The sequence below is a fragment of the Theropithecus gelada genome, unplaced genomic scaffold (assembly GCF_003255815.1).
Source record: "Theropithecus gelada isolate Dixy unplaced genomic scaffold, Tgel_1.0 HiC_scaffold_15884, whole genome shotgun sequence".
Classification (NCBI taxonomy): Eukaryota; Metazoa; Chordata; class Mammalia; order Primates; family Cercopithecidae; genus Theropithecus; species Theropithecus gelada.
In genome coordinates, this window is record NW_020257641.1 from 2,417,131 (window position 1) to 2,429,394 (window position 12,264).

Below are 12,264 nucleotides of genomic sequence, written 5' to 3' on the forward strand. Positions count from 1 at the left end.
ATTATGAATAATGCTGCTATGAACATTTATATGCAGTTTTTTATGTGACCATATCTTTTCAGTTCTCTTAGGTACATACCCTAGGAGTGGAATCGCCGGGTCATATGGTAACTCTATGTTTAACTTTTTGTGGTGCCACCAAACTGTTTTCTATGGTGGCTGAACCATTTTACATTCCCACCAGCAACATATGAGGGTTATGGTTTCTCCACTTGCTCAGCAATACCTGTTATTTTCCATTATTATCATCATCATCATAGCCATCCCAGTGGGTGTAAAGGGGTGTATTGTTGTGGCTTTGATTTATATTTCCGTAATGATTTAGAAGGTTGAGCATCCAAGTGTTGTTACTCATAAATATTTAAGATAAACTTCATTTTGTAGAACACATTATTCGTCTTAGTTATGCTGCTGAAGCCTCTATAGCTTCTGTATCCCATGTGTCTCCTCCAGCAGCTCAGCGTTCCTTTTCAGTTTTGGAATATAGTGAAATATTCCATCCTAAAGTTGACTCTGGTATTCTGACGGGTTGTGGACACCGTTGTTGTTTTTTTTTTTTTCCTCCCCAGGCAGGTGCACCTTGGTAAAGATCCTATGTCTTTTAAACTTAAAAAAGAGCTTACTGAGGAGTGGCAAAGAGCATGCGCCAAATATAAGGTCAGAGTTACTGCTAATTTGCTATCATTTGTTTCACTAGATGTTTTTAAATTCCTACTATCTGCAAGGTGCCAGGTGGAGGAAAATCCACAGTTAAGTTGGGAGTGGGAAAGGCTGATGACAAGTAAATTGTCAACCATAAATCAAGACTGGCTATAAGTGTCCTATAGTAAGTATTGTGGGGATGCAGAAGCCAGAGAGGAGAGAACACTCATCTGATTGGGATGCTTCCTGGAAGACCTTGTATAATTTTTTTAAAAGTAGTAAAGAGGACAAAGGCATTCACATGGAGGAAATGACTCAAATTCGAGTGGGAGTTTTGAGTCGGGGTCCCCTGTCCCATGATCTGCAAAGCGTGAAGACAAAAGAGACCCAAAGTTGGTAACCAGGACCCACATCAGAGACAGATGCAAATGATAGTCCCAAGTCAGAGTCCCTCAAAGGGGCCGAGCAGAAAAGGGAAACTGGTCTGAGGGCACCACACCTGAGGTTCCAAAGTAGCACCTGTAGGTTCAGGGATGGGAACTGGGGACTGTGCAGCACCCATGGCCTCACCATGCTTTGAAGATGGTTGTTACCTACACAGCAGCTGCAGAGAACACTGAGGACAAGTCCACAGTGGCTAAAACACAAGATACACATGGGCCAGAGGAGACAGGAGTCGGCTGGGGCTCTGTGTCTGAATTTAATTGGTAGGACTTGCAGAACGATCACACATTATATGAATTGGCTCAGGTTGGACATAACAAAGTACCACCGACTGGGTGGCTTAAAACAACAAAAATTTATTTTCTCATAGTTCTGGAGGCTGGAAGTCCAAAATCAAGTTCTCAGCACGTTTGATTCCTTCTGAGAGCCATGAGTGAAGGATCCGTTCCGGATCTCTCTCCTTGGCTTATCGGTGGCCACCTTCTCCTCATACCTTCGTGTGGTCCTCTGTGTCTGTGTGCTAATCTCTCATATAAGGACAGCAGTCATACTGGATTAAGACCCACTCTAACAGCCCCATTTTAACTCGGTCACTTCTTTAAAGACTCCATTTCTAAATACCATCACATGCTGAGTTCTGGGGGTTAAGGCTTCAACATAGGAATTTCGAAGGGACACAATTCAACCCATAACACAGATTTTTGAGCCGGGGAATGCGAGATTCAGGTAGACTGACTTGGCAGCAGTGGCTGGAAGGGATTGGGGAAAAACATTTCTTGTCAGATATGAATATGTTTCACATAGAGAATGTACTTTTCTTTCTAGAGTTGGAGTCCAACTAGATATTTAAATAAATTTCTTATTTTTCTTCATTTTTCATAAGACAAACAAAAGAATATAAAATCATTACATTGGTAAATCTTTGCATTTAGAAAAATCACATATAAGATGTGCATTTAAATTTAGTTCCACGTGTTCAGATTCTTTGCATGCTCTCTTAAAAACAAAACATCAAGTATTTTCAGTCAACCCCACAGTGGAATGCTGTTTTCTAACCTTTTTAAAGGTGAAGTGGGCACAGACATGCCCAGATCAGTCACTGTGGGCATTGAGGCTGTGGCTGCGGGCAGTATCAGCCAAGGAGCAGTCCCATCTTAAGCATGGCTCGTGGGGCAAGGAGGATGAGCAGGCAGCCCAGACACCTTGGACTATGGGAGATCAAGTGTCTCAGGGACCCCATTCTGTGTGTCCAGGGGATTTCATCTGAGAGCTGAGTCCTGGCAGGTGACCCAGTGGCATGGAACTCCTGGAGGAGTTCCACCCCAGGTATATGGTGGAAACCAAGAGGAGCAATGGTGGGGGAAGGAAGGAGCTGGCCTCAGAGTGGGATGGCACAGCCCTCAAGGATGATGAGCTTTTACTCATCATCATCAAATCAGCAGTGTCTTAGTAAAGATATAATAAATCTCCCTTGTCATTATTCTAGCTAATGATCTATTTGCCAGTCCCTTCTTTAAATTGCCTATTTTATTTTACTCTTAATGCTGGTGGGGATCTGGGTCTCCCCATGAAATTTGTACTTTGAACTTAATGTGCTCAGTCTCAAACTCAACTTCCTAATATGTGCTAATCAGAGCTAGGCAGCTTGCCACCCTGGTGACAATAGCATGCCTCTCTTATTTCTGAATAGGGTGTTAATGTGATGATCAGAATAGATTTTTTCCAAATAAATCCTTTAAAATTTTTATAAACAGTGTACTTAAGAGCCAAGCTGGTTTTTGAAGTTACCCAACAAACAATTAATAGAACACACAGATAGGCAAAAACTAACACCATCTGCGGAGTACGCAGTCCCCTTTCCCACCTGGGCAGACACATATAGACACTGACCCCAGCCCAGCCAGCCTACCCCAGGAGTCACTGTTGGCTCCTGAGAATAAGAAAAAGGGCCCAGACGCCATCAGGGAAGCAGGCAGGTAAGGGAAGGAGAGCAGCCTGGGATGACTCACCTCCGGGGAACCGCAGGTCACTTTCCAGCCCGGGAAGACCTGTCAGCTTCCACCACCCAGGAGAAGGGAGGAATCCCCACATGCCTGCCCTAAAACCTGACGCCGGGATAATCAACTTGAGCTTAAAACTTTACTGGGACGTTAAATGTCTTTTTAATGAAATTTGTATACTCTCATAGTTACAGTTTCCTAAAATTCTTTCTATGAATGTTAAGCGTCTTGGAAATGATTTCCAAAGACACTCTCTGTTAGTTATAAAAAGAAGGTATCTACTCGGGAGGCTGAGGCAGGAGAATGGCATGAACCCGGGAGGCAGAGCCTGCAGGAACCAAGTTTGCGCCACTGCACTCCAGCCTAGCCTGGGTGACCAAGTGAGACTCTGTCAAAAAAAAAAAAAAAAAAAAAAGAAGGTATCGAGTCTGTGCTTCGATCAGAGCTCCCTATGTTTAAACAGCGTAGTCATACTGATCTTTTTTGCCTACTTGTGTTTCACCATTTCTAATGGGAACGTCATGGGTGGATTTGGTCAATTGCTTAATGGGTTTCTACAAGTTTTAAAGACAAAGTTTTGTGCATTTATATTCAACTTAAATTATTTTGATGATTAAAAACCCAGCTAGATAGAGGAGATCCTATTTTGGATGAGGAATTTCAGCGACTTAAAACAGAAGTTAGCCAAAAACGGGTCATTCGCAACCAAGAAGAGGTGGGTAACTTTCCTTTATCTAGAATCTGATTATTGGCAGCTCTTTAAATGCTTATTTTTTTAAATGCTAAACGATTTTATAGAAATCCTTTACCAAGAGATATTTAATACTTTTTAATTTGCATAAATTTTCAGAATGTTCCCATATTTTTGCAAGTAAAGCATCAAAACTTGTAATTCATGTTTCTCTTGAAATGAACAGCATTATATACTTTGGCCACTCCTTTTCATCCCTCTACTTTCTTGTTTTGGGTCTCCTTTTTTGTTTTCCTTCATTCTCTAAACCCCTGTCCGCAGGTCGTCAAGGTGGATCCCTGGGCCTCTGTTCATTATCCCCCTTCCCTTGGTAGAAAGGACACAGAATCAGAAGTCAGAAGCCAGAGTTCTAATTATAACTCTATGACAGATTTGGGACCTTGGCAAGCCTCTTGGCTGTGGTGCCTTACTGTTCTCAAATGTAAAATGAGCACTGTGGCCCCATCCACCTGATTATCTCTGTCTTGTAATATTAGTTCATTTTCACACTGCTATGAAGAAATACCCAAGGCTTGATAATTTAAAGGAAAAAGGTTTAATTGACTCACAGTTCTGAATGGCTTGAGAGGTCTAGGAAACTTACAATCATGGCAGAAGACGAAGCAAACACTTCCTTCTTTTCATGGTGGCAGGAATGAGAAGAATGAAAACCAAGCCAACGGGGAAGCCCCTTATAAAACCATCAGATCCTGTGAAAACTAAGTCACTAACATGAGAACAGGATGGGGGAAACTGCCCCCATGATTCAGTTATCTCCACCTGATCCCTCCTATGACGTGGGGATTATGGGAACTACAATTCAAGATCAGATTTAGGTGGGGACACAGCCAAACCATATCATTCTACCCCTGGCCCCTCCCAAATCTCATGTCCTCACAATTTAAAACAGAATCATGCCCTTCCAACAGTCCCCCAAAGTCTTCACTTATTCCAGCATTAACTCAAAAGTGTCGGTCCAAAGTCCCATCTGAGACAAGGCAAGTCCCTTCCACCTATGAGCCTGTAAAATCAAAAGCAAGTTAGTTACTTCCTAGATACAAAGGGAGTACAGGCATTGAGTAAATATACCCATTCCAAATGGGAGAAGTTGGCCAAAACAAAGGGGCTACAGGCCCCATGCAATTCAGAAATTCAATAGGGCAGTCATTAAACCTTAAAGATCCAAAATGATCTCCTTTGACTCCATGTCTCACATCCACATCATGCTGATGCAAGAGGTGGGCTCCCATAGCATTGGACTGCTTTGCTCCTGTGGCTTTGCAGGGTACAGCCTACCTCCCAGCTGCTTTCACAGGCTGGCATTGAGTGTCTGTGGCTTTTCCAGGTGCACAGTACAAACTGTCGGTGGATCTAGCATTCTGGGGTCTGGAGGATGGCAGCCCTCTTCTCACAGCTCCACTAGGCAGTGCCCCGGTGGGGACTCCGTGTAGGGGCTCCAACCCTACATTTCCCTTTGTACTGCTCTAGCAGAGGTTCTCCATGAGGGCTCCACTCCTGCAACAAACTTCTGCCTGCACATACAGGTGTTTCCATACATCCTCTGAAATCCAGGCAGTTTCCCAAACCTTATTTCTGGACTTCTGTGCACCCACAGGCTCAATGCCATGTGGAAGCTGCCAAGGCTTGAGGCTTTCACCCTCTGCAGCCATGGCCTGAGCTGTACCTTGGCCCCTTTTAGCTATGACTGGGACACAGGGCACTGAGTCCCAAGACTGCACAAAGCAGCAAGGCCCCAGGCCCAGCCCACTAAACCATTTTTCCCTCCTAGTCTCCAGACCTGTGATGAGAGGGGCTGCCATGAAAACCTCTGACATGTCCTGGAGACATTTTCCCCACTGTCTTAGTGATTAACATTTGGCACCTCGTTACTTATGCAAATTTCTGCAGCTGGCTTGAATTTCTTCTCAGAAAATGGGTTTTTCTTTTCTATTACATCATCAGGCTACAAATTTTCCAAACTTTTATGCTCTGCTTCCCTTTTAAGCATAAGTTCAATTCCAAACCATATCTTTGCGAATACGTAAAACTGAATGCTTTTGACAGCCCCCAAGTCACCTCTTGAACACTTTGCTCTTGAGAAATTACTTCTGCCAGATACCCTAAATCATCTCTCTCAAGTTCAAAGTTCCACGGATCTCTAGGGCAAAATGCCCCCAGTCTCTTTGCTAAGACAAAGCAAGAGTCATCTTCATTCCAGTTCCCAATGAGTTCCTCATCTCCACCTGACACCACCTCGGCCTGGACTTCATTGTCCATATTACTATCAGCATTTTGGTCAAAGCCATTCAACAAGTCTCTAGGAAGTTCCAAATTCTCTCACATTTTCCTTCTTCTTCTGAGCCCTGCAAACTGTTCCAATCTCTGCCTGTTACCCGGTTCCAAAGTTGCTTCCACATTTTCAAGTATCTTTGTAGTAGCACACCACTCCTGGTACCAATTTACTGTGTTAATTCGTTTTCACTCTGCTCTGAAGAAATACCTGAGGTTGGGTAAATTGTAAAGGAAAGAGATTTAATTGACTCACAGTTCCACATGGCTGGGGAGGCCTCAGGAAACTTACAATCATAGCAGAAGGGGACACAAACACATCCTTCACATGGCTGCAGGAGTGAGATGAATGAGAACCAAGCAAAGGGAGAAGCCCCTTACAGAAACCATCAGATCTCTTGAGAACTAACTCACTATCATGAGAACAGGATGGGGAAAACTGCCCCCATGATTCAATTATCTCTACCTGGTCCCTCCCACAACAATGGGGATTATGAGAACTACGATTCAAGATGAGATTTGGGTGGGGACACAGCCAAACCATATCACTGGTTAAAAGTCTAACTTCTAATTTTAACAAGGATAAAATTCTAATCTCCCACCTCCATCATTCTCACTTTTCTTTGCTGGTTTTGCCATATCTGAATTATTTTTACCTCATTTCTCCCTATCCTCCTCGTCACTAGATTTATTCTGGCCACAAAGTCTTGCCAGTAGCTCTTCCATGGGCCCTACCAGAGGTCCAACCTTTGGGTGTCCCCCATGACTAATCCAATTCACTTTTATGTCTGTATAACTGATCATCTTCCCTCTCCTCTGCAGCTCATGGCATATGCCAAAGTAAGACTGATTCCCTTCTGACGTCTCTTTTTATATCATTTCCTTATTCAAGAATCTACAGTGCCTCAGGCTCTGGCCAGCCTCACTATACCCTCAGGCACTCTTTCCTCCTTATTCATTTACTAACTTAGACACACCGGTGCCAGGACATGCAGGCACATGTGGGACAATACATGTGTCAGCACTGGACATGCAGGGCTGGGTAAAGTAGTCCTTCTTCCCAGCCAGGGGATCTCACAGCCCACACCTTTCAATTCTGGATGCACTGTCAGCACCACCACATGGGACTGGTGACTTTATTCTTCCTCAAAGTCACGTGTGTTTGCTTGAGCGTTCCTAACTAGACTGTAAGTTTCTTAAAACGCTAATCTTGTCTTCCACTTTTGGCCCCCAACTCAAGAAGTATTCCTTGTAATGGTGTGTACACTGAAAGTGCTTAATAAATAAATGCTCACTAAGCAATACAACAAATAACAACTTGATTTGGGATCAAACTCTAAAATGTTTCTATTAAATGTTTATGACAGGAGTTAAAAGTTAAATGTAAGATGTGCTTGTATTTTATATTCACAGAAAATCAAGGAATTTCATCCTACTTTTGATCCACTCATTAATAACACTTGGCTCAGCAGGTCCAGGGCACAAAAACGGTTTCAACAAGTAGCACGCAAGGTAAGTCTCAGCATCAGCTGGAAATGTTGATTTGTTTCTTCATCAGCATAAGGAAATCAAGCAATCATGGTTTGATAACATCTTTATTGAGATACAATTTACATACCGTAAAATTCACCCTTGTAAAATGTATAAGTTAGTCATTTTTAGTATATTTATAGAGCTGGGCAGCCATCACCCCTATCTAATTTTAGAACATTTTTATCACCTCAAAAGGAAACTTTGTGCCCATTTTCAGTCACTCTTCACTCCCTGCTCCCCACAGCCCCTGGCAACCAGTAATCTACTTTCTGTCTCTACGGATTTGCCTTTCCTGGACATGTCGTATAAATGGAATCATACAATATGCAGCCTTTTAAAAAAATCACCTTACAAATTTATAATTGACACTAATAATTGTACATATATATGGGACACAGTGTAATGTTTCAATGCATGTATACATTGTATAAGGATCAAATCAAGATAATTACCGTATCCATAACTTTAAACATTCAATACATGGCTTTTGGTAACTGCTTCTTTCATATAACTTATTTCCTAGGCTTGTACATGTTTTAGCATGTATCAATACTTCATTCTTTCTATGGCTGAATAATATTCCATTGTATGAATAGACCACATTTTCTTTATCCATTCATCAGTTGATGAAAGTTTCAGTTGTTTTCACCTTTTGGCTATTATGAGTAACAATGGGATATTGATTAGTTACTTCTAGGGAGAACAATAGAGAATGTCTGAGGGATCGTGCCTCTAGCATCCAGGCTTAATATGTGCCTTTCAGAGGTTTCATCTCCCTTCTGTGGCTTCCTAACCCTCATGCTGGTCCTCCAGTGGCTTCCTGTTATCAGGATAAAATGAAGACTTCTGAGCCTCACATGCTAGTAAAGAGTATCATGTGACCCTCGTCTGCCCGCAGCCACACCCCTCTAGCAGCCGCTGTCCTCTCATTGTCCCAGTCTGGTCTGCCACACACGGTACTCATTCCCTGCTACCACCCTGTGAATCTGCTCTCAGTTCTGACTGTAGTGCCTCCCCAGCTCTGCTCCACGGGACTGCATCTGTCCTTTGGGCCAGGCTGAGTCCACTTTTCCTACAAGAGGCTGTCCTTGTCCACTTTAATATTTAGGGGTCTCCTCAGTGCTGTGTGCTTCTTGTGCTGCTGTAAATCTCTCATCTGTGTCACTTGTGTGTGGCTTCCCTGGTGGGCAGGGCCACACTTGAAGCCAGACAGAGCAGTGGATAAAGCCCAGGCTATGGAGCAGACTGCCTGCACTAACTCCTGGTGCTGCTTCCTTGCACCTTCTGATCCTGGACAAGTTACATAACCACTGTGCCTTAGTTTCCTCACCTGAACACTGAGGAGAATAATGAGACCTGTCTCAAAGGGTTGTTGTGAGGATCAAATGAATGAATATGTATAAGGGACTTCAAATGTTTGCTACAGCTTGTCTTTCAGGCAGTCTTCTCAGCTTGGACTGGTGACAGTCTGGGTAGAGGGAGGCAGAGCTCACTGCCTTGGGGACCTACTCACAAGCCTCCAAGGCCCCATGACCCTCACCTATTTACTAGCCTCCAAGGCCCAAGAGCCTGTGTCCCTGGTGAGGCTTTCCCTGGGTGGTCTCTGCATATGTGCAAGCAGAGGCCACCACAACATGCTCAGGGCAGGGAACACAGTGGTAAGAAGAGGCAGCACAAAGCTGCGCTCCCAGGGAAGAAAGCACAGCCATTAACAATAGGAAAACAACAGCAAGAGACTGACCAGGCTGGTGTGTTGCTAATGGGACCACCTTGGTCCTTCTGCATCAAGCTCTCCAGCCTGAAAAAGGGTATCAGCAATGATGGGCTTTGTTCTGAGTGATGGCTCAGGCTATTCCTCAAATGCCACCGCAAGCCCTGTCAGTTCTGTGTGCCAATGTGTCTGCAGCCTGATGCCTTGCCTCATTTCCTCAACTACAGCCACAGACCAGGCTCCCAGCATCTCTCGCCTAGACCATGGCCACAGGTTCCCCTACATCCAGTGCCACATGGCAGCCAGAGTTGTGTCTGCAAAGCTAAAAGATGACAGTGTCTCTCCCCTGCTGAAACCCTCCAAAGATGTTCTATAACAGTTGAAATAAAATACACAATTTTTATCAAGGCTACCAGGTCACATTGGATTTCTCTGTCCTTTAAACATGTCTCCTTTGTTCCGGCATCAGGACCTCTACACTGGCCGTCTCCTCTGCTCAGAACTCTCTTGCCAACATCTTTCCATTGTTGTCCTCTCACCATTCAAGCCTTGCATCAAATCTCACCTCTGCAGAGGCCTTCCCTCATTATCCTTGCATAAGTGGGCAGGCATCCCCCCTCCAGCCCCTCTAGTCATGGCTTCAGACATTACCTTCTTATTTTCTCCAGGGTATTTATCTTGTTTTTTTCTCTTAGTATTTATTGTCATCCCACTTTGCCTCCTACACACACTTGGAATATCAGCTCCTTGTGGGTAGTACATTTATTGGCTCCTCACTGTATCTCCAGTGCCTTGCACAGGACAGGGCACTGAGTATCCACTTTATAATATTTGTTAAATAAAAGAACCATTTTGGCTGGCAATATGGCCAAATAGGAACAGCTCCTATCTGCAGTTCCCAGTGAGACCAATGCAGAAGACAGGTGATTTCTGCATTTCCAACTGAGGTACCCGGCCCATCTCACTGGGACTGTTTAGACAGTAGGTGCAGCCCATGGAGGGCAAGCCAAAGCAGGGTGGGGCATCACCTCACCCAGGAAATGCAAGGCATTGGGGAACTCCTTCTTCTAGCCAAGGGAAGCCGTGAGGGACTGTGCCATGAGGAACGGTGCACTCCAGTCCAGATACTGCACTTTTCCCATGGTCTTCACAACCCACAGACCAGGAGATTCTCTCGGGTGCCTACACCACCAGAGCCCTGGGTTTCGAGCACAAAACTGGGTGCCGTTTGGGCAGACACTGATCCAGCTGCAGGAGTTTTTTTTCATACCCCAGTGGCGCCTAGAACGCCAGTGAGACAGAACCATTCACTCCCCCGGAAACGGGGCTGAAGCCAGGGAGCCAAGTGGTCTAGCTCAGGGAATCCCACCCCCATGGAGCCCAGCAAGCTAATCCACTGGCTTGAAATTCTTGCTGCCAGCACAGCAGTCTGAAGTCGACCTGGGATTCTCAAGTTTGGTGGGGGGAGGGGCCTCTGCCATTACTGAGGCTTGAGTAGGTGGTTTTCCCCTCACAGTGTAAACAAAGGTGCCAGGAAGTTCAAAATGGGCAGAGCCCACTGTAGCTCGGCAAAACCACAGTAGCCAGACTGCCTCTCTAGATTCCTCCTCTCTGGACAGGGCATCTTTGAAAGAAAGGCAGCAGCCCCAGTCAGGGGCTTATAGATAAAACTCCCATTTCCCTGGGACAGAGCACCTGGGGAAAGGGGTGGCTTTGGCGCAGCTTCAGCGGACTTAAACATTCCTGCTTGCTGACTCTGAAGAGAGCAGCAAATCTCCCAGCACAGTGCTCAAGCTCTACTAAGGGACAGACTGCCTCCTCAAGTGGGTCCCTGACCCCTGTGCCTCCTGACTGGGAGACACCTCCCAGCAGGGGTTGACAGATACCTCATACGGGAGAGCTCCAGCTGGCATCTGGTGGGTGCCCCTCTGGGATGAAGCTTCCAGAGGAAGGAACAGGCAGCAATCTTTGCTGTTCTGCAGCCTCTTCTGGTGATACCCAGGCAAACAGGGTCTGGAGTGGACCTGCAGCAAATTCCAGCAGACCTGCAGCAGAGGGGCCTGACTGTTAGAAGGAAAACTAACGAACAGAAAGGAATAGCGTCAACATCAACAAAAAGGATGTCCAAACAATAACCCCATCCGAAGGTCACCAGCATCCAAGACCAAAGATAGATAAATCCACGAAAATGAGGAAAAACCAGCGCAACAAGGCTGAAAATTCCAAAAACCAGAATGCCTCTTCTCCAAAGGATCACAACTCCTCGACAGCAAGGGAACAAAACAGGGTGGAGAATGAGTTTGACAAATTGACAGAATTAGGCCTAGAAGGTGGGTAATAACAAACTCCTCCAAGCTAAAGGAGCATGTACCAACCCAATGAAAGAAAGCTTAAGAACCTTGAAAAAAGGTTAGAGGAATTGCTAATTAGAATAACCAGTTTAGAAAAGAACATAAATAACCTAATAGAGCTGAAAAACACGGCACGAGAACTTCGTGAAGCATACACAAGCATCAAGAGCTGAATCAATCAAACAGAAGAAAGGATATCAGAGATTGAAGATCAACTTAATAAAATAACACGTGAAGACAAGATTACAGAAAAAAGAATGAAAAGGAATGAACAAAGCCCCCAAGAAATGTGGGACTACATGAAAAGAGTAAACCTATGTTTGATTGGTGTACCTGAAAGTGACAGGGAGAATGGAACCAAGTTGGAAAACACTTTTCAGGATATTATCCAGGAGAATTTCCCCAACCTAGCAAGACAGGCCAATATTCAAATTCAGGAAATACAGAGAACACCACAAAGATACTCCTCGAGAAAAGCAACCCCAAGACACATAATCATCAGATTCACCAAGGTTGAAATGAAGGAAAAAATGTTAAGGGCAGCCAGAGAGAAAGGTCAGGTTA

The 12,264-nt window shown here is 44.6% G+C and overlaps 1 protein-coding gene across 1 annotated transcript in view; it reads left to right on the forward strand.

Annotated features, from left to right (window-relative positions):
- LOC112617152 (cilia- and flagella-associated protein 221) overlaps window positions 1–12,264 on the forward strand; it is a 110,805-nt gene that overhangs the window by 59,297 nt on the left and 39,244 nt on the right. The window contains exons 12-14 of the mRNA XM_025373891.1: window positions 570–657; window positions 3,712–3,801; window positions 7,519–7,617. Coding sequence (XP_025229676.1) covers window positions 570–657; window positions 3,712–3,801; window positions 7,519–7,617 — 277 coding nt within the window. The remainder of the gene's footprint in view (window positions 1–569; window positions 658–3,711; window positions 3,802–7,518; window positions 7,618–12,264) is intronic.